General features: G+C 36.0%; 1 protein-coding gene across 1 annotated transcript in view; it reads right to left on the bottom strand.

The window, feature by feature from the left end:
* Positions 1-5645: 5645 nt before the first annotated feature.
* Positions 5646-27554, bottom strand: part of LOC125232978 (nephrin-like) — a 214198-nt gene continuing 192289 nt past the window's right edge. Inside the window, exons 10-17 of the mRNA XM_048138841.1 lie at positions 11551-11710; positions 10534-10691; positions 10137-10293; positions 9636-9793; positions 8898-9090; positions 8259-8436; positions 7006-7184; positions 5646-6008 (exon numbers count right to left, since the gene is read on the bottom strand). Of these exons, the coding sequence (XP_047994798.1) occupies positions 5923-6008; positions 7006-7184; positions 8259-8436; positions 8898-9090; positions 9636-9793; positions 10137-10293; positions 10534-10691; positions 11551-11710 (1269 nt within the window). The 3' untranslated portion in view covers positions 5646-5922. The remainder of the gene's footprint in view (positions 6009-7005; positions 7185-8258; positions 8437-8897; positions 9091-9635; positions 9794-10136; positions 10294-10533; positions 10692-11550; positions 11711-27554) is intronic.

Below are 27554 nucleotides of genomic sequence, written 5' to 3'. Positions count from 1 at the left end.
TAGTATTCTACATGTTATATATTGCGCCAAAATAATTAGTTCTATGTGGTTATTTACAAATAATTATCCTTTTTAATATTAGGGATAGGCAAATGACATTTTCTGACACAAGTCGTTTTTCCTTTGAAATAATGTACATTTTAGTTCACAAATCACAATTATTCCGTAAGTTCTACAATATAATGTTTAATTAAAAGATTGAAACTAAATTTACATTGCCTATCTAATGTAACCTACATATCTAGGAAGATTTACTGCATATGTGTATGATTAAGTATATAGGTATGATGGAGCTGATGTTCACGCAATTTGCGTCGACGCCCATGGTCACCGAAGAGGAGTCGTAGAGTTTCTTGAACAACACAATCTTGATCGCCCGTTGCTCTGTTGAATGTCTCGCATTCCATTTTTACGTCAATTCTGCACAGCTATATTTTAACTATGGAATGGGTGATAATGAGTATTAAATAATAAGAAGTATATCACCCGGGATAGCTCTTCGTATTGGCGACGATGGTCACTTTGTTTTCCTTCTTCTTAAAGCGCGTTTGGCTTATCGCTTGGCATGCGCTTCCTCGCGCTATGAGGTCGGGGTTCGTTGTCTGAAAACTCTGAAACCGAAACTAGGGGAAACTTTCAGACGTTAGTGCCTCCACCATGTAAGAGAGTCGGCCTATCAGTGGAGAGCATCCAAACATTTAAACAACGCTTTGAATCAATATTTTTTTATATTTTAGGAGCTAAGTACAACCGTTCACTCTCAATCGCTGCTTCTATATGAATGCCCCATTGAAGTGTCTGTTTTCCTTGACGTTCTTATACTGTTCCAATTTTAAATCAGGGACTGCCAGTCAGCGACCATGACTGCTGTAAAAGGTTTCATTCTGAATGCGAAACCTCTTACAGTACTCTCTAGACTTGGCACCTACGGATTACGCATTGTTCAGATCGCTAAGCAATGCCTTGAATGAAAAAAAGTTCGATGATCAAGCCCATCTACGACAGTACATAGCTGAGTTTTTTGAATCTAAACCTAAGAACTTCTTCGCCGATGCTATTCATTCTTTACCAGAACGATGGAGACAAGTAGTAGATAACGAAGGCCGTTATATTTTTGATAAATGATTAAAATAACAAATTAAATAAAAATTACAATATTGGTTATGACTCGCTCATTACTTTCTTACCAACCCAATATTATTATTTTTTTACTTATTTTCACATGCAGATGGTACTTTAGTTTGCAGTTAGTTGCAATCAATCAATCAATGATTTTTATTTGTTAAACATAGGTACAGTACATAGGTGTTACAAAATAATTTCTTAGTATCACTATGTTTTACCAATGCTAGGTATACAAATTCATTGCGGGTTGTGAAGTACATTAAATAATTAATAATTGTAATTAATAATAATACTCAAATACTCGTGTTGTCTCTTTTATATTCGTAGATTGAATAGTACTCTTTATTTGATAAAAACGTAACAATAACATTAAAATTGATAAAAGTATCCATTTAAGGTAAGGAGATGACAACTTATGACAAGCAAGAGATAGAGGTACCTTGTAAAATACGCTATCTAGTATACTAAGTCTGTGGATGAGCTGGAACTACATTTCGGGAAGTTTAAGATGGTCATAAAGGCTTTGAGGATCGAATTGTGCCTCTGTGTATGAGTGAGCAACATTATAAGACAGTGAAGTATCTTATAAAGGTTTGTTATTTTAGGACAAAATGAAAATCGTTCCTACCGCGTAACTGTCCCAAGGAGTGTCACGTGCGCATTGCCAACTCCTTTTTGCTGAGCACACAGTGTAAGTACACAGCAAAAAATAGTGAATTAGTTCCGTAGGACCTTCCGCCACCAGCACACCGCACCCTCGTTGAGCTCTCACCGGCAGTAACACAACACTATGAGGGTCTAGTGCTATTTGGCTGTACTTCTGTAAGTTGGCGGTACTTCCCCAGTTGGGCTCTGCTCTAGATTCGAGCGAGATGATGTATGTACGAGTATAATGATTTCTAAGATGTAAATTAAAACTTTGCAGGACGATATAATTAAGAAGGTTAAAGACATGCCCGTTCGTAAAGTGGCATGTCCGTTCGGTTTTTATTTGGTTGGTTATGGTTAACCAACAAATTTTGTAACTAAACGTTTCTTAAGTGCCTCAAGGCGTTAAGTCCGCCATTTGTACTCTTTTTTTGTAAATTTGTGCAATAAAGTTTAAATAAATAAATAAATAAATAAAAGTACATAGTATAATAAAGTAATTGAATTGTCGCCATCGGTATTTTTCCGAACCGATACGACCTTCGAACTTTCAAGAAAAGAGCGTACAGCCATCTTAAAGGCCGGCAACGCACCTCCAATACTTCTAGTGTTTCGGGTGTCCATGGGCAGCAGTGATCGCTTACCATCAGGCGACCTGTCTGCTCGTTTGCCTCATATCCCATTAAAAAAAGTCCTTTCGATAAATAAAGCCGGACTGCAATTTTTGTAGAAATTGCACGCTGGTGTTGCAGTTGCTAAGAAAGGTTTTGACACAAAAACACAATTTCTTCATAAAATATAAAGTTTATTTCCAATACAAACATCCATGTCTAATCAATGTCATACTAAAACGTATACATCTGTTTTTTTTTTCATTGTTCTATTCTTTGGCGTCGTAATATTTATGCGTAGTCCTAAGTCGTATAAAACATTCATTCTTAAAGTTAACTATTACATTGGAACTGTCAGTAACGAATGTGTTTGTCCAAATCAAATTAAAATTGTAAATTTTAATCGTTAATAAATAAATATTACTTTATAATTAATTTATTATGCTCTGGGTCAGCTACTACGATTATTTTGTTAAAGTATATGTTAGATTTTAATTAAAAAATAATACGAAAAACACTTTATATTTGGAAATTTATTAAGGTTACAAAAAATTAACTCACTGTCAGTTTCGTGACGATAATTAAGCATTAAATTTCAATAAAAATATTATTTTTGTGTTAATTACATGAACTTTAAGCGATAATCTACATTCAGAATGTGAGAAAAGTTAATTTTTAGACAGATTGTATGCTTAATAATTGTCGTCACAAAACTGACAGCACAACTTTTGCTAATTGGGAGGACCCAAATTCTGAAAATGCCCCAATACAGGACTAAGTCTATTTAGACTGTATTTTAGTTAAAATAAAAAAACAATAGCGGTAGTTTTGAATATATCAAAATTCAAAAACGCAAAATACCGTATATAAACATTTGTTTTAATATAATTTCCTGGCGAGTATGGTGCCATTCCATTTCATATGGAGGTAAAATGACTTCATTATATGTTATGAGCTCGGCATTTCCTAGTTTTGCATTTTATGACAACATTATAAATGTACGAATTCTACTTTAAAAGACAATAAAATTTATTCTTTGGTAGAACTTTTCTGTTCCGTGGCCGGAAAGTGTAAAATTTCAGGACGCTGCGCTAAACGAAGTTAATGCTTTTCAGCTTTTTGAATCTACACACCTTGGCCAGTTAATAAGGAAGCCTTAGGTCACATGTTTGTTAGCCTCTGCTTCGCATCGGCCGACAATAACAACAGTCGTGTGGTATGAAACACCTCTTACTTTACGTTTATAATCTACTTTTAAAATTTATACTTAATGAATATATATTAAAGCAATTTTAATTTGATTTGGACAGTAACAAAACGTTGAGTTTTTATAGTATATTATAATCGGTGAGATGGTTCTAAATTAATGTTTAAAGTTTTATTGTAATAATTACTTATTAATTTTATTATATACAGAAATTTATTTTACCTAGACTTAAGTTGTATATTCTTTTCCAGAACAGAACAGCGTTACGCTTTTCATTAACAGAAAATAAATTGTTTTTTTTTTAATGTACACGGTGTACCATTAGGAAACCGAATAATTTTAAGAGCGTATTCCTCATCATATGAGAAGAATAAAATGTCATATAAACTTTTCTGGATTTCAACTCTCAGAGCTATAAGCATTAAAAAAAATAATGATTACTTATTATTTCTCTGAACAAAGCGCTGTTTTGATAGCGATGATGCCCTTATCGGACATAATTTAACGATTCTCGTTAATAGATATCAAAAAGTAACTAGTGACTCATTGCAAAAAAGTATTTTTTTAGAAAAGGAAATTAATTTTTTATAGTGCCAGTTCTACGAATAAAATCTTCTTTTTATCTGAAAATACACACAAAAACACAAAAAAATACACAAAAAAAATATTTTGGCGATATTTGTTTAACATTAAATGTTAAACAAATATCGCCAAAATATTTGTTTAACATTTAATGTTATAAATTTGGTTATAAAATGTCATATTATAAATTTGGATGTTTTAAGATCATTAATGCAATAAAATGAAAATGACGATTTCGTAGATCCGACAGTGTTACTTGGGACCGTCGATTTTATCTTTATTTTGCTCTCAGAAAGGCGCAGTTAAAATCCTTCGGTTTCCACATATTACACTGTGTATATAAGTGTTAATTTACATGTAAATTTTGAATTACGGATTTATTATTTATTTGATTGTATAGCCATAGCCAGATACAAGAACCATAAGGCCCACTTGGAGCAATCACTTAACTCAGGGTTAGTGGGCTGTCATCTGTCAAATTCCATAAAATGGTGTTTTCACTTATTAAATTTTAAAATAAATTATGTATATTCTGAAAAACAAACCAATGACATTACATAGCAAATCGGCCTAATACTAGTACATTTACAGTACCTAGGAAAAAATATAGGTATCTACTTATCTAAAATATTATAAATTTAATATACATATTACCCGTATTACTTTATTTACAAAACACAGTTTTTAAATTGGGAAGTAAAAACTTATTCGGCAGTTAAGATTTCTGTAAATATTTCTATAATTCTTAAGGAAATATTTTATTTTTACGACACCAATTTTTTATTAACTTAGTAATACTTAAATAATTAGAATATTTTCTGCCACTGTTCATTTAGATGTCTAAATGAACAGTGTAATAGACTACGTATAATAGATAGCCTAAACAAAATGACTAACAACACTACGCATACAAAACACAACTACACTCTATTTCATATTTTTAAAACAGTTATCTATCTCTAATAAAATAATACTGAACCATGCACTTTATCATTCCACGTTATACTTAAGATTCATTCTTAAAACTTGGATTCTTCTTGTATATATTTTGTCAAATTTTACTACCATAGGTACTTGCTTCCCGATAAAAACATAGACTTAACTTCATCTACTCCTAGTTTATTAATTTTGTGCATTACCTAGCCTCCAGTCGTCCTGTATAGTCAACCAATTGGAAAGCCACTCTAAAATGTCAAAATGACAAGCTGAGCAGTACAGTAAGACATTTCTTACAATTTGATTTATAAACGTCACTATGACATAGTTCTACAGTGGCCTAGGGTTCCAATTGGTTGACTGTACCAAAAATAATTTGTAGCTCCGTATAGACGGATAAAGTCTAAGAAAAAAACGTACCTCAAAGCCCTAGAGAAAAAGGTACGGTGGCCTAGATGGCGTTACACCTTTGGGGATGCTCGGCTAGATGGCGCTAATATTATCAAAATTGAGGTCAAAAGTTTTAAGCTTGAGTCGAGAGATGGCAGTCTATGCTCTGTGATTACACATTTTACTTTGAGAGTAACTTTCTATAATACTCGATCCTCTTTGACTGTACATATTCCAAAATTTATTTTGAATTTTTATTGAGTAACTAAAGGTTCCAAATTCGAAAACAAAAGAAATGCATCCGACTCAGGAGGCTAGACTCGAAATAAATATTTTTAAGAAGTAATCATTCACAAAATTTATACAGTTAAACCAATTTAAGGCACTTATTTCAATGTACATAAGTATAATATTTTATTTAAACTACGAATCAGTTTGAGTTTCCATATCGTCCATACTCTTCGTGAATTCAGTCTCCTGGTGTTCCTCGCTGTGACTGTCTATATCATCTGAAAGAAAGCATACATTCTCATGAAAAGTACAAAAAAACAAAAGCATGCTGTTCATCTTTTTACGCTAGCAGCCTATGGATCAGATATACCCAAAAGTCATACAATGTAATAAGAATTCAATAAAATACGCTCTAGTATCCAAAGCTAGCACAGCTAAAGGTGTATCACCTAAAACTCCTGACCATCTAGCAGCAAGGACTTTTTGACTCTCGATGACCTCTCACAACGACATTTGGCACCACACAGAAAGTAAGTAAGTAAGTAAGTAATTTATTTGCATAAAATAGTGTACAGTAAGATGGTCAAGAGGTACAATTTCGTTCAACTATTTTGCCTATAAAAAGCGTGCAAATATGATTTAACTAATCTAGGAACATACATATAGTATCAATTTTCATATCATACATTTCACTACGTTACTAATTATAATATTTAAATTAGAATAGTAAGAAAAATACAAACATTTCAAATTTAATAATTTACCCACACAATTCATACTTAATTAAAATATTGTGGACTATCATTTATCATCAACAGATTCAGCGCACGTATCTCGTAAAAGTCGCTGTAAAATTCATCTGTTCAAGATGCTGTGGCTAATGATGATGACTACACATTTATTGTACACCACCATTGTTACCGTGACCTTGAACCAATAATACGAACGGGTCACGGCCGCTGCAATTACTGTCTGCACAAATGGGGGTGGAAAGACTCTGCAATGTGCGAGTGTGGCGAAGAAGTCCAAACTATGGAGCATATAATTCAGCGATGCCCTCTGCACTCATACTCGGGACCACCAGAAGACCTGCTGCGCCTAACACCCGACGCAATTGCGTGGCTGAGCTCACTGAATGTTGACATTTAGTTTAAATTGTAATTGTATTTTAATGTGTATTCTCTGACATTCATATAACTGCCTGTTTTTTGTGTATGCCATACGATTAAATAAATAAATGAACCAATAATTTATTTTCTGTCTTTATTAACTTACCATGAGCTCTAGTATCCAAAGCTAGTACAGCTAAAGGTGTATCATCTAAAACTCCTGACCATCTAGCAGCAAGGACTCTTGACCCACGATGACCTCTCACAACGACAGTTGGCACGACGCTTGGAGATACTGAAGATCCTCCGTACATGGATACTCCGACGCTTCGTCGGAGGATTGTACTGGAATCAGAAAAAACCTTTTAGAAAGCTTACCAAGTAGTAAGTTGTATTATACATACACCACAGCACTTTATAAGGATTTGAAAGGTTCCTTCTAACTATAGTGTTTTGTTTTTTAGGGTTCCGTAGTCAACTAGGAACCCTTAAATAGTTTCGCCATGTCTGTCTGTCCGTCCGTCCGTCCGTCCGTCCGTCCGTCCGTCCGTCCGTCCGCGGATAATCTCAGTAACCGTAAGCACTAGAAAGCTGAAATTTGGTACCAATATGTAAATCAATCACGCCAACAAAGTGCAAAAATAAAAAATTGAAAAAAATGTTTTATTAGGGTACCTCCCCAACATGTAAAGTGGGGGCTGATATTTTTTTCATTCCAACCCCAACGTGTGATATATTGTTGGATAGGTATTTAAAAATGAATAAGGGTTTACTAAGATCGTTTTTTGATAATATTAATATTTTTGGAAATAATCGCTCCTAAAGGAAAAAAAAGTGCGTCCCCCCCTGAACCCTGATATGTTTAAAAAATATGAAAAAAATCACAAAAGTAGAACTTTATAAGGACTTTCTAGGAAAATTGTTTTGAACTTGATAGGTTCAGTAGTTTTTGAGAAAAATACGGAAAACTACGGAACCCTACACTGAGCGTGGCCCGACACGCTCTTGGCCGGTTTTTTTAATGTGGTATATGCATGCGGATTTCCATTTCTAGTGGGTTATGATTCAAGAGCAATGTAGTTCTTTTCATTTAAAATATTACCAAGAGAAATTTTGTTAAAAAGGATTCTTTAGCAATGGAATGACCCTATAATCTAAATTTCGTAACCAAAAAGGAAACTAAAATTGTTTACCTTGCAACTCAATCGTAAAGAATACTATCTTCTGTAGGTTATATGTACTTACAAGTAAGTAAGTCCGAAGCGATCCGAAGGGGATCTTGGCTTCCGACACCAGACTCCGACATTCGCTCTTAACCTGTGCAATCTGATGCCACTCACTTGAAGGTCACGCAGGTTTTTCTAGACCACATCGATCTGTAGGTTATGCTTGCCATAAAAAAACAACATCAACAATTACCTCTGCTCAGGATCTCTTGGAGGCCTCGTCTTCTTCTTACACATTACAACCAGCGCAACGCACAACGTAGTCAGAATGGTCAGCAAGATCAGACTCAGTGCTGCGCCCACTACTAAAGCAACGCCGTTGTCACCAGCTGTCATTGGTGGGGGCGCTGGCGTCATAGTTTGTAGAGAACCTGAGAATATACAGGTAAATTAAGAAAGATTTGAAAATGATAAGCTGACGATCTGTCGAGCCTAGGGGGTAGTGATAGTGACATTATATGAAGCCGATGGTCCTGGTGAATTTAGCGAAAATCTTCCTAAAGATATTGCTCCGAAAGTCCAGAAGAAGTAACAAAATTGATATTTCACTACGTCGTGTAGTTAAAGCTTTTTGACATAATTATTCAGCAACATTATCGTGAAGTTCAATTAATCAACTGTTTCTTAAAATAATGTTGGGTCAAATGATTACCCTCTGCTGATCCAAATCCACAAGAAACTGTTTGAGGACTCTGACGTCGATTCTAGTCCACATTAGAAGTATAACCAACTCACACGAAATACCCTTATGCTTATATTGCTTATCCTTATCCTTATCATAAGTGATTTTTATCTCAAATTCCCATACCAAGTTCTTAACTTAAATTCTTACCAGGCCTATCCAAGTCATCAGCCGGGTTGATTGCAACGCTATGCAATGCTGCCGGTCTGGGAGACCTTCCTCTAGACGTCACAGAGTAGACCAGGAATGTATAGCGTCCAGGGGACAAGGCGTCCACGACGAACTGAGGAGCATCGTTGGTGGCTCGGTAGACCGCTTCTGAGAGCCCTCGGCCAGAAATACCCTGAAAAATGACAAAATATAAAATTGTCGGTAAAGGTAACAAGTTCATGGTGTCTTTCTGTTTTTATGGTATGTTGAAAACGGTGGTGATTAGGGTGATGGCATGTCATCTAAGATATTTAAATTAAATTGGCACACCTCAGCAAAAGAACCAGACAAAAGATACAGTGGAGACAAAACAAATGATTATAAATAGAGGCAGACTGCCAATAGAGGCAGAATATTTTAATTTAAAGCAGTTTTTGCTTTCAAGAAATTAGTAGCATATTATTGTATTCTCTGAAAAAGCATGTAGATGAAGAGAACAAAGTGTTAAAGCTTATAATTTTTGGATTATAACGACAAGGAACAAGGTTAAGAGAACAGTAAACATGTATCCTTAAAAATGCACATGATCATTTGATAGACTCCAAAAGCCCTACCGCGAACACCGGAATCTACAAAAGCGGACATATTTTCTATACCACCAGTTAAAGGTAAACCCTCAATTTATGAACCTTCGCGGTAGGCCCTACACACATTCACAAGCACGCCACACGTGCTCACCTGATCGTTCATCGTGGCGATCTCATTGCTGATGGGCGCCGAGGGCCGTACCTCGAGGACCTCGAGTAGGAACCGCTGGGGTAGCCCGCCGTCGTGACCAGGCTCACAGCGGAGCAGGGAGTTGTCGAGCTCGCAGTTCACTGGGGGCTCTGGGAGCGCTGTGGACATCGTTGGCGTTATAATAAAAAGAAACTATTCTCAATTCTAAAAGCTTCCGGATAAAATAATAGTTTAAATCAAAATAATAGTTAAAACGTATCAGTATGAGCCAACCATCCAAGGTCTTCGCCGGTGTCTGCTGGAAGACTGTGAATCACTGTTGTTACTGCTGACTGTATAGAAGATGAACATAGAACTCATACCAGCAGGCAATATCCTAAATAAAAGGCTCCCGCTGATTTGCCCTATAAACCAACTATCCAAGGACTTCACTAGAGTCTGCTGCTAGACTGTGAACCACCTGTTACTGCTGACTGTATAGAAGATGAATAGAACACATACCAGCTGGCAGTATCCTGAATAAACACGGCTCCCGCTGATTCCCTACATCGTTGCTCGCCCAACAAGCCAACCATCCAAGGTCTTCGCCTGTGTCTGCTGGTAGACCGTGAACCACCGTGCTGCTAGCTCCCATGACTGTCACGTTTGCTGGTGGTATCTGGAAGCAGGATTATTTTTTTACTGAGAGGATTAAATTGCTTATGGTCAGCAATGACTGTCGGCTATAGGTAATACCAATACACACATAAAGTGGCTAGCCTAAATAGTGAGAGTACGCTCTGTTTTTGAAGATCTGAAAATCGTTACAGTGATAAAAGTTTTAGGTCGTTTAGAAATGACACACATTTAATATATTCTACTTTTTCATCAGCTTAGTTACATCTGGCAATGAACTTACTGGTAAAACATCCTTAGTCCCGTTAAACGTCCAGTAGAACCTCAGCGGCCCAGCGTCGTGTATAGATGGCGCTGTAACCGAACATCGAGCCCTGACTTCGCCTCCTGGGGCTCCAGCTAGTTGCTGTACCACGCTGCCGGCTGAACATTCAGGTCTCGCTGGAAGATAAATCAAAAACATGAAAAATAACCACAACTAAATCAAATAAGTCAGTTGCGAAGTTGAATTGGTCCTACGGAAACCTATAGATGGATTCATAGCTCCTCTTTTTGGAGGTGTGGACGTTGTTTTTTCTGTTGCTTGACTGTTACTGTTAGTCGGAGTAGAATTTTATTGTATAGAGTTTGCTCAGGAGCAAAAAAGGGTGTCATTATTTTCAAATTTGCTTGCGGCGCTCGAGTCAGTCGAGAGGAGGGCCAAGAGAATCATCAACGACGACGAGCTAACCAATTCTCGACTACATGGCCTGGAGCATCGTCGGAAGGTTGCCAGCTTATCGGTATTTTACAGGATACATTTCAGAGAGTGCGCTGAGGAACTGTATAACCTTGTTCCTACGTCCCCATTTCACCTTAGGACCACCAGACCATCGGCAATGCGGCATCGCTCTTCACGGTTAGTATTCCAAAAATACGCACTAAGCGTTTCGCTTTAACATTTATTTTGCGAACCGCCAAGGAGTGGAATGCCCTGCCTGAGTCTGTGTTTCCACATGAGTACAATCCAGGTCTCTTTAAAGCAAGAGTAAACAGGTATCTCATAGGTAAGCGTGCTCCACCGTAGACTGCATCATCACTTACCATCAGTTGTGATCGTGGTCAAACGTCTACCTATTCATACTAAAAATATAGGATTTGCGACAGGCTTCTGGCGGGGTTATGAACTGTAATCTAGCTTAGCTTTCCTCTGAGGGTTTTGGCCTACAACTATAGGGCGGAGTACCATCTCCTGTATTCTAAGGATCTTCTTTTTGTACTGCTGTGGAATTAAAGGTAAAGAAGAAGATGGAGAACTTACACAGAACATTAAGTGTCAGAGGCTCACTCAAAGCACTGCCTTCTGAGTTTCTCGCCCGACACCGATATCGAGCAGAGTGATGCCTCCTAAGTCCTCGGAGGATTAACTTGTTGCCTTCTACTGCTATTCCACCAATAGGATCATCCCGGATTATGTGGTCCTGTAACAAAAGGGATATTTAATTTTGATCATCATATCATTTGATCAATTCGTCGTAATCATTGGCCTTATCTATCGTAGACGGATCTATCGGATATATACTGGTAACAGTTTGGGTAATAAGAAGGACGGGATTTGGGAAGTGCATATTACATAAACATGAAATAAATGCGGTTTAGGTATCGTTCCTGTAAACGGAGGACGCTGGTTCGATTCCAGCTTGGGACACTTGGAGGCCTTGGTCACTTTTTCTTTGTATATGACATTTATAAAAATAAAAGTTAACCAGTACAATTACAAAAATACCAATTTTCAGTGTCATAATGGAAAAAAATGGATCAGTTACAATTGTCCCCCAGCCGAGATTTACCCCGCTGTACCTTAACTAATATTTGAATCGGACAGCAGGCTGCTAAAACGTCGTCTGAAAATCGTTATTTTTACTCATTTGAAATATTGTTTACACAAAATAATAGGTACATTTGTAAGTACAAATATATTCCTTTGATATTTCTCTTCATAAAACTTCGTGAAATTAGTTACCGTAGTCCAAAAAAGCGACATTTGGGACTTTTATCTCTTAAAGCTTCCCTTAAATAAGTAAAACAACTTTTACCTTAAGTAATGAAATGTAAATATAAGGTAGAAACGAGAAATTAAATATAAACAATCTTCTGAGGCGTCTTCCATTATTTAAAATCGTGACATGTTTTGGTAAAACACGACGCGAAATAAAGTGCTTTGAGGTTATTTCAAAAATAGGCAATACCTATTCTTATAAACATACTTACGTGGATTACGTAAAACCAAAACTTCACTTTCCCAAAATGCCTATCCATGAAAGCTGTATTTTAACAGTTTTTCATAAATAGTTAGCATTAATTAACTAAATGAATACCTACTAAAGTTCATTAACCTCGTAAGGCCCAATGTACATTACAATGCACATAGTTGTGGCAATCCAATTTGAATCTTTCATGAACCGAATAAAGTAGAATTTCCATTGTTACACGGTAAATAACATTTTAGGTATTCTGAGAAAGTGTCATTTTGAATTTTGGTTATTATGAAACTAATACATTTCGTATATTGATTGTGATAGGCCAATGTTATTTTGGCAAATGTACTGCAAATTGGTATTTTTTTTTATTTTAGACATTTTTCTACTAATACGTTTCAAAATTACGACATCCTAAGAACATGGTATTATAAAAATATGGTTGTAACGAACTTAATAGTTTTTGTCGACCTGGAAAAGGCTTACGATCGGGTTCCCCGTGAGGTTTTGTGGTGGGCCTTGAAAGAGAAAGGTATGCCTGGGAAGTATGTAGTTGTAGAGCTAATTCGTGCTATGTACAGAACGTCTTGTACGTGTGTTCGATCCGCTGCTGGAACTACTGACAGCATCGGTGTGGCTGTGGGGTTGCACCAGGGCTCGGCATTGAGCCCATACCTCTTCGTGCTTATAATGGACGCTTTGACGTCGGACATGAAGGAAGAGGCACCCTGGTGCATGCTCTTTGCCGAAGACATCGTGCTTGTCGGAGAAGAGGGACTCGAGGTACAAGGCAGGTTAGTGAAGTGGCAACAGAGGCTGGAAAATGTTGGCTTGAGGATCAGTAGATTCAAAACAGAGTATCTTTACTGCGACTTCGGCGGTCTTTCCACCTCTGTCGCCATGACACTAGATGGCGTAATATTGCCTACTTGCTCGGATTTCAAGTACCTGGGTCCCTCATTCAGGGAGATGGCGAGATCGACAGAGCAGTTCAGCACAGGATTAACGCTGGATGGATGAAGTGGCTACAGGTTACAGGCACAACGTGCGATCCCCGAATGCCTCTCAGGCTGAAGGGGAAAATTTATAAATCAGTTATCCGACCTGTCATCCTGTATGGAAGTGAGTGCTGGGCCACCAAGACGAATGATGAGAGAAGACTGCATGTGAATGAAATGCGAATGTTGGGATGGATGTGTGGTGTGACAAAACTGGATAGAATTCGGAATGAGTATATAAGAAGAAGCCTGAGAGTAGCGCCAGTGAAGAGAAGTTGAGAGGAAGTAGATTAGCATGGTATGGGCATGTAATGCGGAGGGATGAAAGCGATGTTATAAAACGAGTAGTAAATATGAAGGTGGATGGATACAATGGTAGTGGAAGACCTAAGAAAAGATGGATGGAATGTGTGAACAATGATATGAGAGTGAAAGGTATTAGTATGGAAATGACGGCTGATAGAGAGGAATGGAGGAAGATGATCTGCTGCGCCGACCCCAAATAATGGGAAAAGGGCACGGGAATGATGATGATGGTTGTAACGAACCGTAATCAAAGTTATGTACACAAAAAGTACATTTCAGTATTTTAATAACTTACACTCACAATTATTTCATAAAAACCTTACTTCATAAGACTTTAATAGCCCCAACATTCACGCAAATGGAAACTTAGCACTAACACGTACCTAAAATATCAAAATTACTTAAAACATCATAACTTTATATAAAAATAAAGGCACTTAAGTCTTTTTTTGAGTTAGTATTTTCTTAAATCCCACATCGCGTGTGCCAGTTGGTAATGAGTTTATAATTAATACTTCAAGAATTCAATTTGGAAGAAAATTGTGGATCGTGTGAAACTATTAGTTTATATAACGGTGGAGGGTGTATATTTAATTATGGGTAATAACCTCGCCCCAATTTCATATAGGTGACAGGTGCGACAATTGTCACTAAATATTACATATGTAGAATTATTGGTTTCACCACGCTGACAGGTGCGACAATTGTAGAATACAATTGTCACGACTAACCATAGGGATAAATGTATCAAATTATTAATAGTAGTTGACTCAAATGGCAATAAGTAAATTTATTTAATGGATATTTTTATGTTTATTGGCTGACTATAAATATAAATGCCTTTGTTAACTTCGATAAATAGTTATTTGTTATACAAGGGGGCAAAGTTGTATTTTAACGCCGAGTGTGGAATTGAAAAACGAGCAAGTGAAAGGATTCTATAGTTGAACCACGAGCGAAGCGAGTGGTTCGAGAATAGAATCCTGAACTTGCGAGTTTTTTAACACACGAGAAGTAAAATACATTTGCACCCGAGTGTAACACAAAACTTTTCCCCTCACTATAGCGAGGAAACTACAACGCAAAAAATGCGTTTATCACTGCTTCCAGTAGTTCCCTAGATGGTAAACCATCTTTATTACTAGATTCACCTACTTTTATCAACTTTAAAGCAGTTAATTTGATCTTATTCAAGGTCAAATTGCTTTACCCACTAGTGGATAAAATGCGTTTTTACCCGCTGGTATTAAAGGACAAAACACGTGTTTCCGAGCTAGTGAGGGGAAAACTTATTTAAAACTATTCATTACCTAAATCCTCTCCCACCATTATATAATTTTCTTCGGTAACATTATTTATGTGTATGTATTAAGTAGGCATTGGTTATGTGTTAGTATTTTGTTTCAAAAACAATATTGCAGTATGGATATAATAAGAAAGATGACTATCTTAAAATTGATTTCCGACCGCAAATTCGTGTTATTTGATAAATTTGATAACAAATTAACATCCGCAATGAAAGTTAATACTTAAATATAAAGGAATAGCTCAACGTTTGATTGAAACGGGTGTATGGCAAAGAAATAGAAATATCTAAGATATATACCTAACTTGGCACTATACTAAGTATTTAATAAGTTTGAATTATTAATTATTAAGATATATATAAAATTTATTTCTTATAAACGTGAATAAAAGAAGAAAAAGTAAAAACATTGACCATTACTGCAATAAAAATATACAAATAACAAATAAAACAAATTAAAGCTATTTTAAACTAATTTAGTTAAAATGCTTAACTAAACTAAAAATATTTGAATTTGGAATTCGGTGTACCTATAAATACGAAGGTAACTCGTTCATTTAAAAACGCTCAAAGTAATTTGAGGGTATTTGTATAAAATAATATTAATGATAGCTATTTAGGTACATAGTATGTGGTATTTTTTATGATACATAAGTTTAAAAACACAATTTAGTATAATAATACATATAACGCAGAGAAATCTTAAAAATATACCTAAGTACTAATAATGTTACGAAGGGGCCAATAGCGTTTACTAACAGCAACACTCTTAACTAATCATCGGTAGGCTTTATGCCCTTGTAATAAGGTACTAACATTGCTGCCGATGGTACAATGATAAAAATAAATTGAGATATCCGTAGTTTGCTACAAATTTAATTTCATATTTACGTAGCATTATTGAAACTTATATCGACGGCGAAGTAACAGGAACTCCTAACGAAGTACGAAAACCTAAGTAGGAATTACTGTCACTATCACTAATAAATAGTGTCATTATACTACTCGCATGGGCAGCCATTTTGAACAACGCGTATGTCAACCACAAATTACTACAATTGTCACACAATTCGACACATCTTAATCCTCCTGTCGAGATTCACCGACAATTCTACAAATATGTCGCCTAGAAATAATAATTATTGTTTCACAACATAATTGTAATACATACAATTGTAGCAAAATGCCTGTCATGTTTGTAAGCAATTCTATAGAAAATATTTTATAAAATTGTAATTTGTCACCTGTCATCGACAATTGTCGCTCGACATATGTCACTGACAATTGTAGCCTTTTTGAAACAGGGGCCAGGTCATTTCAAAAGTAAACTGACCTTGGAATGATATATTTTGAATACTGATATCAAACTACATAATTATTATTTTAACTAAAAAACAAACAAATGTGGCCTGGCTTAGAACAAATTTAAAAGTGAAAAATGTCTTCCTTGGGTGAGACTTGAACTCACGGCCTTTGGATCGAATGATACTCCAGCGCTCTGCCAACTTATGTCAATTGTCAACAGCATTATGTCAATTGCTGCATTAAGTTTTACAAAAATACGACCATTCATTTAGGACGTTCAAAATAAGTATTCGGTCCTATTTTGTTACCATTCTTGGATTTTGCAGTCAGATTTCGAGTAAAGCATTCTCACATAATAATCACAATCTCATCTATGTTTAAAACAATCTACCTAAACATTAATAGATTTAGTCTGTGCGGAAAAAAAGAGTCACACAATATATAAATACACACCATCATACGTGTCATACTTATGTATTGTGTTTGGTAATAATAAAGATTTTATACATACATACATTCCACGACTCCTTTCTTTCCGGACATACTCTGAATATTATTTTTATATTTCGTAAAGTTTATACGTATTCATAATAATCACAATCTCATATTATATGTTTAGAACTACCTAAACATTATTAAAGATTTAGTCTGTGCGGAAAAAAAGAGTCACACAATATATAAATACACATACGTGTCATACTTATGTTTTGTGTTTTGTAACAATAAAGATTTTATACATACATACATTCCACGACTCCTTTCTTTCCGGACATACTCTGAATATTATTTTTATATTTCGTAAAGTTTATACGTATTCAAAAGTCTTGTAAACTCGACAAAATGCTCCTCCTATGCAAAACTAAACTTTTATTCGTATATTCGCACAAAATGCACATTAAGTGGAAAGTTTCGTTCAAAGGAATACGAAAACGCTAAACTGACATAATGTTATTGCAAATATTCTATTATATCGATGAGTAGGGGTGGGAAAATTCGATACAAGAGAAATTTGATGTTAACTGCAGCTTAAATTTTTGTGTAGCAACAGGTGCCGTAGCCGAATGGCATTTCTGCGACGCGAAACGAAAACGAAACGCCGCGAAAGAGTAGCACTGTCGCGCCAATACGCAAGAGCGACAGAGATAGATATCTATGAGCGTTTCGTGAGGGTTTGTGCCATTCGGCTACGCACACAGAACTGTTACCAACATGAAAAGAAGCGGATCTTCAATTCTTCTTCTTCTTCCAGTGCCATCTCCTACCGGAGGTTGGCTACCATAAGGAATATACGGACTAAACTTTAGAAGTATTATACAGCCGCGCGGAATAATAAATAAATATTGGGGACACCTTGCACAGATCGACTTAGTCCCAAACTAAGCAAAGCTTGTACTATGGGTGTGTCAGATATGTATTATAAACAATGACTCAAACTTACATTTTCATATCCAGTTGCCAAAAAGTGCCAAAAAGTAAGCGACGATGTACATAATTAAATAAATACATATTTATATACATAGAAAACATCATGACTCAGGAACAAATATCTGTGCTCATCACACAAATAAATGCCCTTACCGGGATTCGAACCCAGGACAGCGGCTTAGCAGGCAGGATCACTACCGACTGAGCCAGACCGGTCGTCGGAATAATGAGCGAGTGCTTTGATTAAACCACAGAACTAGATTTAGAAGAAACAAGTTCATCTATTTGCCGAGCGTGTCAGATTTTGTACTGAAATTGTTACTTGCCTGTGATTTTAAATATGTCTCAAGCCCTTGAATGTTCATAATTTTTGTGTTATTGCAATTAAATATCAGGTAACGAGGCATTTTAATATTTTTGTTGACTTTAACTTACAAAAATAGACGCCCGAAAGCTACAAGCTACGAATTAAGACACAATTGGATTTTACTGAGTTCATTTAACACGATAAGTAGATACGTTTGCTTGATCTATAGTAATATATGACATTTGTGGATTAAACCATGTGGATTTTTGAGCCAGGAGTTAAGTCGTCGTCCAGATGATCGCTTCCCTTGAATCTTGCCCTGGATAATAAGTTGAAGGAGTTCATACTTCTCGTTTCGCATGATATGACCAAAATACACAACACAACTACAGAGTTTGCGGATCTTCAATCATGTCGTTATAAACTATAAAACCCACATCTACTTTAATAATAAAATCTGCTTGTGTAGTACTGAAACTTGAACCATTTCATTTCTTTCGGGAATATAGGTAAGCGTTTTACTACCCAAACGCTAGCCAGCTAACAAGCAATGACTTCGGCTTTTGGTTTTTCCTTTAGTAGGTCTGTACAGTGGGCTAAGAAAGTGGTCTGCCAGTTTTGACAAAAGTTTCTGTGAGCTCTAATGACCGCTAAGATCGACTTGACACATGGCATGACGTAAATGTCATATATAGACACAGCAATTTTCACTGAAATAATATTTTTGCAAGGGGAAATAGACCTTGTCTCATGACATTCAAACGAACCTCAACCGTAGGGTAGTAATTCACATTTTTGTGCGATTGTACCTACTACTGTTACTGTTTCTTGTTTTTTTTTTTTTTTTTTCAATCGTGTTTAAAATATAAAGTGATTTACAATCTGTTTTTATTGATTTCCGTTAACGTTAAGGGAAGGCATTTTAGGTCTAATATAATTAATTTCCCTAAGAAACTAGTGTCTTAAGTAACTCTTACTGTTATCGAGTTATTTAAAAAATAAATTTATATTCGCTTAAGACATTTAATTATGTTAAAGACAATGTTTTTTTTTTTCGAAATTTACAAATGTGGCGAATTTAACGGAAAACAAAAAAACGCGGTGTACGGAATCTTTTATAGCAAAACGAAGGAATTCCGGAACTCTGTGTGCAACTATTCGATACACTTTTCCCAACACTATCAGCATTTGAGAGCTAGAGTCGTAAAGAGCGTGAAGTCCTAGTTTATTACTTTCATATGAATTTGTGGACCATTCCGATTGAAATATTTAATGTAAGCTACAGCGGGGCAAATCTAACTGGTCCATTTTTTCCATGTTTTACAATCCTCGCATTATTAAATAGAGTGTCCACCGGTTGGATACATGTAGAACTCAACATCATAGTGTAATAATGGAAATAATGGATTAGTTACAATGGCTCCCCCAGTCGAGATTTGCCCCGCTGTACCTTAATTATTTTTCTAATGTTTCTGAACGGTGCTTAGGCAGTTTGAAATTATAATATATATATTCGGAACACCTTACACAGATCAACTTAGCCCCAAACTAAGCATGGCTTGTACTATAGGTGCTAAGCGACGATATACATACATATATAGATAAATACACACTTATATACATAGAAAACATCCATGACTCAGGAACAAATATCTGTGCTCATCACACAAATAAATGCCCTTATCGGGATTCGAACCCAGGACCGCGGCTTAGCAGGCAGGGTCACTACCGACTAAGCCAGACGGGTCGTCTGTTAATAGTTATTTATGTGACTGTTGCATATTGAGAGGCATTACAACACGATTGTTGTTCTATGACTCACCTCTTAAAACACAAACAACAAAGAAAGAATCATATATTTGCGATAATGAAATTCATCGATCGTCATTTGTTTCGTTTCAAATAACGAACATTTTTAGTCAACTGACAGTCAATCACTAGTTGTTATTACTTTTTTCTTGAATTTAGATCTGTCTAATTGTATGTATGTGTGAATATAAAGTTGTGTGCAACTGTACATAATTAGGCATTAAAACACTCGTGTTATTTTATACTTATGTGACTGGTATATAATGACAGGCATTAAAGTACGATTGTTGTTTTATGAAACGAGTCGAAAGGCGTGTTAAACTACTTTTTTGTGCTAAATCTTTTAAACGTCGAGCAAAATAATTGCACCCCTTATTCTGGACATTACTGATTTATTTTGAAGTAAGTATTCATTACTTTTTTAAACCTATTTGAATCGAAATTGTAATTAACTTTAGAAACTTTTGCTTTGTGAAACTTGGAAACTTGGTAATAATGTTTCTTGTTTTGGTAAAAAACGGGAAAGTTTTAAGTTAATTTGGATCGTATTTATCCAATTTACTCGTAATAAAATTAAATTTATGAAAAGCTTGTTAGTGATACTTTATTTAGATTTTTTAATAAAATATTAATGTCTAATTGGTTTTATAATTGATGAGAATCTCGTGAAAGCCGAGAAGGACAAGTCCAGTAAGTACCTAGACTTGGCTCACGAGATAACCGCCTGTAACAGACCGACCTCTACAGTCAATAATTTAACGTTTTAATTCAGTTAGATAATTTAACTTGTCAATATTGAATTTCGCGCGTTATCTTGGGATTGTAGACGTGACGCTCAATTGAACGCCATCTATGAATGGTGTAGGGAACTATTAGGTCGATTCGTTTTGATTCATTATTTGCTACCCTGCGGAATTTACGTAAACATTTAAAATAAATTATTTAATCTAATCTTTGTTCAACAAAATAATTACTGATCTGAAAATATTGGACATTTCTGTTTTACCGACCTTCTTATTAAAGTTATGCCGGGAGATCGATTAAAATGCGCGGGAACTATAACCACCAATCATATGTTAGCGTCGAAGATATTAACCAATCAGGACGCGGTATTTTGATAGGACCTATTAGGAATTGGTAGGAACTACGGGGAGCAACCGAGGTGATAAGATGGATGACACGGGGGAGTTAGGGGCTTTTTCCGTCGGCAGAGCGTCGAGACAGTAGGGAATTCTGTGAGTGTTAGTTTGTAAGGAAAACGTGTAATAAGCTTGTTCACAGATACGAGGTCTAGCATCCGCCATCAGAAGATTCAAAGGATGAAGAAAACCAACGGCTGTGATGGGCGAGACATTGCATGCGGCATGTCGTGGCAAACTGAGCGTTGGCGCGAAAGACAGCATCATGCCGCCATGAGGTTTCAAAAGAGCTACGTTTCACTGGTTCCGCCGGGGTTACTGTGAGTGTTCAGGTTCCTTATCTATTTCCTTTACAGCACACCATCTGTAAGATCTGGGTCACTGTTGAATAGTCTGCAGCCATGTCGGTTGAAATGTAAGTTACATAGTTAACTATGGGCGTAAATATCTACGTGCTACCTATTATCTTCGTGAGGAATTCCAAAGACAGCGTGGCTATCGAGGCAGCTTCCACAACGACTACTTATCATTAGCGTCATGATTACTGTGAGTATTCAGTATTATTAAACCTGAAGGCATGCTGACCGAGACACGTCATATAGTCCTAACATGGGCGCGAGTATCTAATTGCTATCGCCTTGTGAGGGAGACTAGGACAGAGCTTGTGTCAAAGATAGACGGCACATGGTTGGGGCTTCTACATTCACGTGGGCGAGTGGAGCCACGTAAGTCTACCTACTTCGAGGTGGACGTGACATTGGATAACACTGGCATGGTACGTTAATTTAAATATTGAGTTGTTGGTTGTTAATCAACTTTGTGCACATCCATAGGTTATAGTGACCGCGTATTTATTAGTAGGATTGTATTTGGTTTGATATAGTTCGTCATAGCATAAACAAAACATAATGGGCGTAGTGAAAACAGAACGTAATATTTGTCTTGAATGAATGGCGGGTAGTTCCATAGGTCACGTTAGCTTATACCTTGTATTTTGCAATAAATTAAATCTTGTTGATTGTTTTAGTTTGCCAGCTATGCTATAACGTTCGAAGTGAATATTCTCAGTTTAGTTTGATTTTTTAACAGTGTAACGGATACTTGTTTGTGTTTTGACGATTTATAAATAATATACGTGGGTCGGAGTTCGGGAACGATTATGAAGAGTGAACGTATTATTGGGTTAGTGCGTACAATCGGAGTTGAAAGTAAGTCTCAAAGTCATCATTATCCTCCTTGCGTTATCTCGGCATTTGCCACGGCTCATGGGAGCTTGGGGTCCGCTTTGACAACTAATCCCAAGATTTGGCGTAGGCACTAGTTTCACGGAAGTAAGTTTCAACGTCATCATTATCCTCTTTGCGTTATCTCGGCATTTGCCACGGCTCATGGGAGCTTGGGGTCCGCTTTGACAACTAATCCCAAGATTTGGCGTAGGCACTGGTTTCACGGAAGTAAGTCTCAAAGTATGTATGTTTATAGTAATCTGTCCCTTATACGCGTAGAAGCTGTAGAGGAATAGTACTATCATAAAAACCGGTCATGTATTTGCAACCTTTTTAGTATTACTAGCGATATGATTACCCGCGTGATTTTGTAATATTTACCAGGGTTTGTAGAAGTAAATTGCAATCATGTGTGTGTTATATTTGGTAATATGTTGTAGAGTAGGTGTCTATATAGTTACGTGTACAGATATGGTAGAAGTAGATAGTCTATAAATAGCGGCAGTATGCTTGCAGCCTTCTGGTGCTACTAGTGATTTGTTTATCTGCGTGATTTTTATAATGGTTACGACATAATTATTACATTCAATTTGATTATAGAACTGAGTAGTGTATGTATGGTTTTCGGTGGTTTACTTAAATTGTAGATGTGTCCGATAAAGTTTTAGGTAGCGTTAAGTTGTTTCATTCAAACGTCCATAAATTTATCAAGTAGTTACTTTAATCGTAATATCACCTAATATAAATAAACGTAAATAAATAGTACCTATAGGATTTGAAATAAACGGACGTTGTAGGTAATTGCAATCCTTTATTTACTATATTATTTAAATTGTTTATTTCTCAAATTCTCGGTCCATGGGCGAGGAGAATCGACGAGCACATCTGTCAGCGGATTACAAGTTCTCCATTCTACCAGTGTATCGAGAGGCCTTGAGGACCCTTCTACATGGACATGCGAGTCTACATGGATGTTCCTGGGTGCTCCAGCCTGCGTCACGTTATCGTCCTCTTGGGCCGACTACAAAATACATCAGGCCAAGGTGCTCCCCGTCGGCATCTAGCCAAGGCGCCGTGACTAGGACGTGTAAATGCAAAATGGAGTATTACCGAAGACAATACAAACGGTGCGTTGGTTCTGAATTGATATTTCTCTTAATCATGATTGATTGATTTCATATTTTGTGTAAAATTTGACATACTCCCCTAGGTCGTCATACTGAGCATAATCTAAGCCTGGATCGTGCTGTAAACGGTAATTTATTATTTATTTAATTAAGAGAAGTAATTTAATATTGATGTCCCATTTATGGTATGATTATAATTTATAATTAAATATCGAAATGATGATCACTCTAGGGTGTAAAGGTAATGCCCATATTCTTAACCATCTTATTACATTGTGCAGTATTTATAGGTTTCACGTTTTATTTTAATCGGAACTATCAAACTAAACTAATAAAATAAAATAAATAAATAGATATTATGGTACACTTTTACAGATTAGTCCTGCTAGGTCGAAGGATTGTCTTGTGGGAACTCAGACAATGACTTATATATAAAATATAAATACTTACATACATAGAAAATATCCCTGACTCAGGAACAAATATTTAGATATGTTATAAACACAATTTTATTTCTATTTCCGGTTCACGAGCGGTTGCGGGTGCGAGCCTGATGCCATCGGCGACATGCAGAGCTTTACTACGGCGCTACGATAGGCCTCCTCTGCCACGACGGGCGTCAGACGCAAGTTTCTTTACAACGAGCTACGCGTGAGCCACTCCGTCTTCATCGTCATGAACCGTGAGATCTTCGGACAGCGTTCGTCAACCCTGACGCTATAGTCTATGCGGCGACCTAGATGATTTACTTGCGTAGAATGTAACTATACCGCGTGTTCCGAGATTTTAGGCGGGGTAGTTTTGACGTTAGGTACGTTTTATTTACTTAAATGATTAGATTGATTGCGGCATATTTGTTTAAGATTAAGACACGTGTTAAGCATATTTGTATATTTCCATTATTGCGGTTCAGCCACACACGTATTTATTAATGATAATTATTGATTTACATGTCTAGTCATTGACTGTGAAAGTAGACGTTTCTCATGACAAATGAAGTTATTCCTGACTCTATTATTGATATTGCGAGACCCTTTGATTATCTGGTAAAGCCATCTGTTTGATAATTAATAATATTTGACACCTACTTAATGATCATGATAACGTATTCATTTTAGATGTAAGATGTTAGGTACCATATAGTTATGTAGGCGTTTATCCAATATATTTCGTATCCAAGTTCTAATATAGTAATTCACATTTATTTCACTATAAGAACAATATTCAAATACACACGAGTACATACATAGCTTCAAGCTATCCATATATCTATATTTCGCACACGTTAATTCAGCTTTGGCTGGTTGCGAATCATGAATCATTTGCAGTGCATTACAATGACATTGCTAAGGTGTAATGTTATATTTATTATTAACGCATCATTCATTAAACAGATTGGCATAGATATTTATGGTCTTACGTAAAATTCAATTTCGAGTCAGCATGATTCGCAAACAGCTATTATGCTATGAAATTCAGGAGTCATGAAATGCTATTGTGGGTGTGATATTCTATAATTCGAATTTTATACGTACCCAATTCACGTGTCATTTTGAATCAAGTCATTCGTGCGGCCGATACGTTCATTTGAAATAATATTATATTTATTTGCTAATTTGTAGTTGTTGAAACCGGTCACAGTGGCTTTATTATACATGTGGCTGTTTTGACAATGAGGTAATTTTAGTTATATCTGGAACTGTCTTCATATTGACTTATTCCAGCTATGACAAAGGTTTCGGTACTACCCAAATTTATATTCATGTAATATTAAGCTGAGCGATGGTTCTATTCCAGGTTGAGGAAATACGAACCATGTGTTTTATTATAGGGCCCCCGTCTCTGTTTCTTTGAAGAGGGCTTCTCCTTAGGTCACGTACCCACTGAAAGTAATCTTTGAAAAGGAGGGCTACGGTGGCGTAACACGTGTAGTGGAGCTGCTAAGTATCTTGTTTGTAGTAATCTTATGATTCATACAAAACGTTTACTAACCTCCCCTCTACTATATTAGAGACGCGTGTGATCATGGACTGTTATATGGCTCATTATCGGAATCTGGCCGGATATCACACACAAAAGCCGTTTAGATCCTTATAATAAGTTATTAACCTCCGGTTGACGATAATTGTATTCATCGTTTACTGGTACAAGTCGTCTAAGACTCCTGTATATATTAAACAACTATATATTTTTATATGGATGAGATAGTCTTGTATCGGGGCCAACGATAATATAATCTATTGGAGGAGCGCTAACCCCTTTACCTCTTCAATGAAACTCAATTATTACTGAGTCTTGGTTTGGCCATACCTCGGTAATGAGGACAAAAATTAGTTAGTAAGATATTTAGTATGATTCAACCTGGAATTAGGCCTGTATTGAAAATGCTTGGCATTTTTGTGGTAATGGGTAATTTAATCAAATCCTTTTCCACTGGCTTTTATTTATATTATTTCAATAATCCTAAATGATTTGCAGTACTTTGTATCTGTAAGGAAATAAAGAATGGGTGGTTCTAGGACGTTGTCGGTCAGTTTTATATTATTGCTGTGTTTATAGTCTCTCTTGGACACTATTTGTCGATTAACTATCTACTGTACTCGCTACTGTATTCACATGAGGCACTTTCATGAAAAAAAAGGGTTTAGGGTTCATACTGAAACGTATTATAGCCAATTACACGTCTAAAAATACTCGGACAGTCGAGTAAATGGCGAATTCATTATGGTTGCATGATCGATATTATTACCCAAGGGTTTGCAAAATTATGCAAGTTACTATGTAACATACACCCGGGCTAGGTAGGGCCCATAATGATTGTATTTGTATGTAATATATTTCTGGTAGCGTGTGGAGTGCTTCATGTAGGACTTTGGTTGACATAGTTGTCTATAGAGGTGACGTATGCATAGTAATTTTATAAGAATCACAGCCTGGCCTTTCAGTGAATTGCAAACAACTATTCTTTATACATAATATACAATTATAGTCGGAGTTACAAAAGCCAGATCCCTACCCAACCAACCAAGTCTAAAATATATATATATTTTTTCATGATATATTTTGTTTGATCAATATAAGCGTGCTATAGATGTTAATAAAAACATCATGTCTAAATCACGTTTATAGATACTGGTCTTGTTTATCTTATGGTTAAAAAAAAACCCAGACTGAAAATCCCACAATAGCATTTAATAAGCAGGAATAATGGTTTATAATATTATTATTTTTGTCCTCGAATTTCATGAAATATCATGAAATTCCGTAATAACGTCTTATTCAACTGGCTTAATTTAATAAACAGTTTTATTTTACTTTTGCGTGATGTTACAGATCTATGCATAATGAAATGGCTGATCTCATGATATCAAGGGCAACGCTTATATCATTGTCTTGTTTATGATCGTTTATGGGTGCTCATGTCATATACTTACTTATTTGGTCCCGGTTTCAGTACTCTTTAGTCTGAACCTTACGTGACGTAGTCCATGTAGACGACGGGTCTATGGTATTGCAGACGATGCGGGTCCAAGTGACTATAATACCATGCGTATTGATGCGTTCACGTAGGGGCTTGCGGCTAGACATATTTGTAGTACCCATAATAACGACTTATGCATGATAATTTTATGAGATTTCAAGCTTGCCTTAACGTTGATTGCAACCAGCTATTTTATTTATTGATATAAATGAATATTAATTTAGTCATAAGCCAGATCTACCTGTCAGGTTTATTGATCTTATAACATATTAATATGTTATTTAACTTGAATCTCAACAAACATATTTCATATATCTCAATTTATCTCTAAATTTCACTATCGTTCAACAGTGTTTATAAACCAATATTTTAACCAAACACCATTAATGACTTTCATTGTTATCGTGGTTTTATAATAAATTATAAACCACAATATAATTTTATAGGATTATAGCTGCATTGATTATGCCGTACATTTAGGAGTATTTAATTCTACCTTTGTCTGTAATTAATAAATAATTAGATCGCTTTAGGATACGAATTATGCTTGTTGGAATTGGAACATATCACTGGTTGTATCGCTAACATGTCTCACACCTCAGGAGCTTTGGTTACTACTAGTCATGACGTTAGTCTAT

This window comes from Leguminivora glycinivorella, chromosome 13, assembly GCF_023078275.1.
Source record: "Leguminivora glycinivorella isolate SPB_JAAS2020 chromosome 13, LegGlyc_1.1, whole genome shotgun sequence".
In the NCBI taxonomy this organism is placed as follows: Eukaryota; Metazoa; Arthropoda; class Insecta; order Lepidoptera; family Tortricidae; genus Leguminivora; species Leguminivora glycinivorella.
Note: the sequence above shows the minus strand (reverse complement) of the source record. Positions and strands in the feature narration are given on the sequence as shown.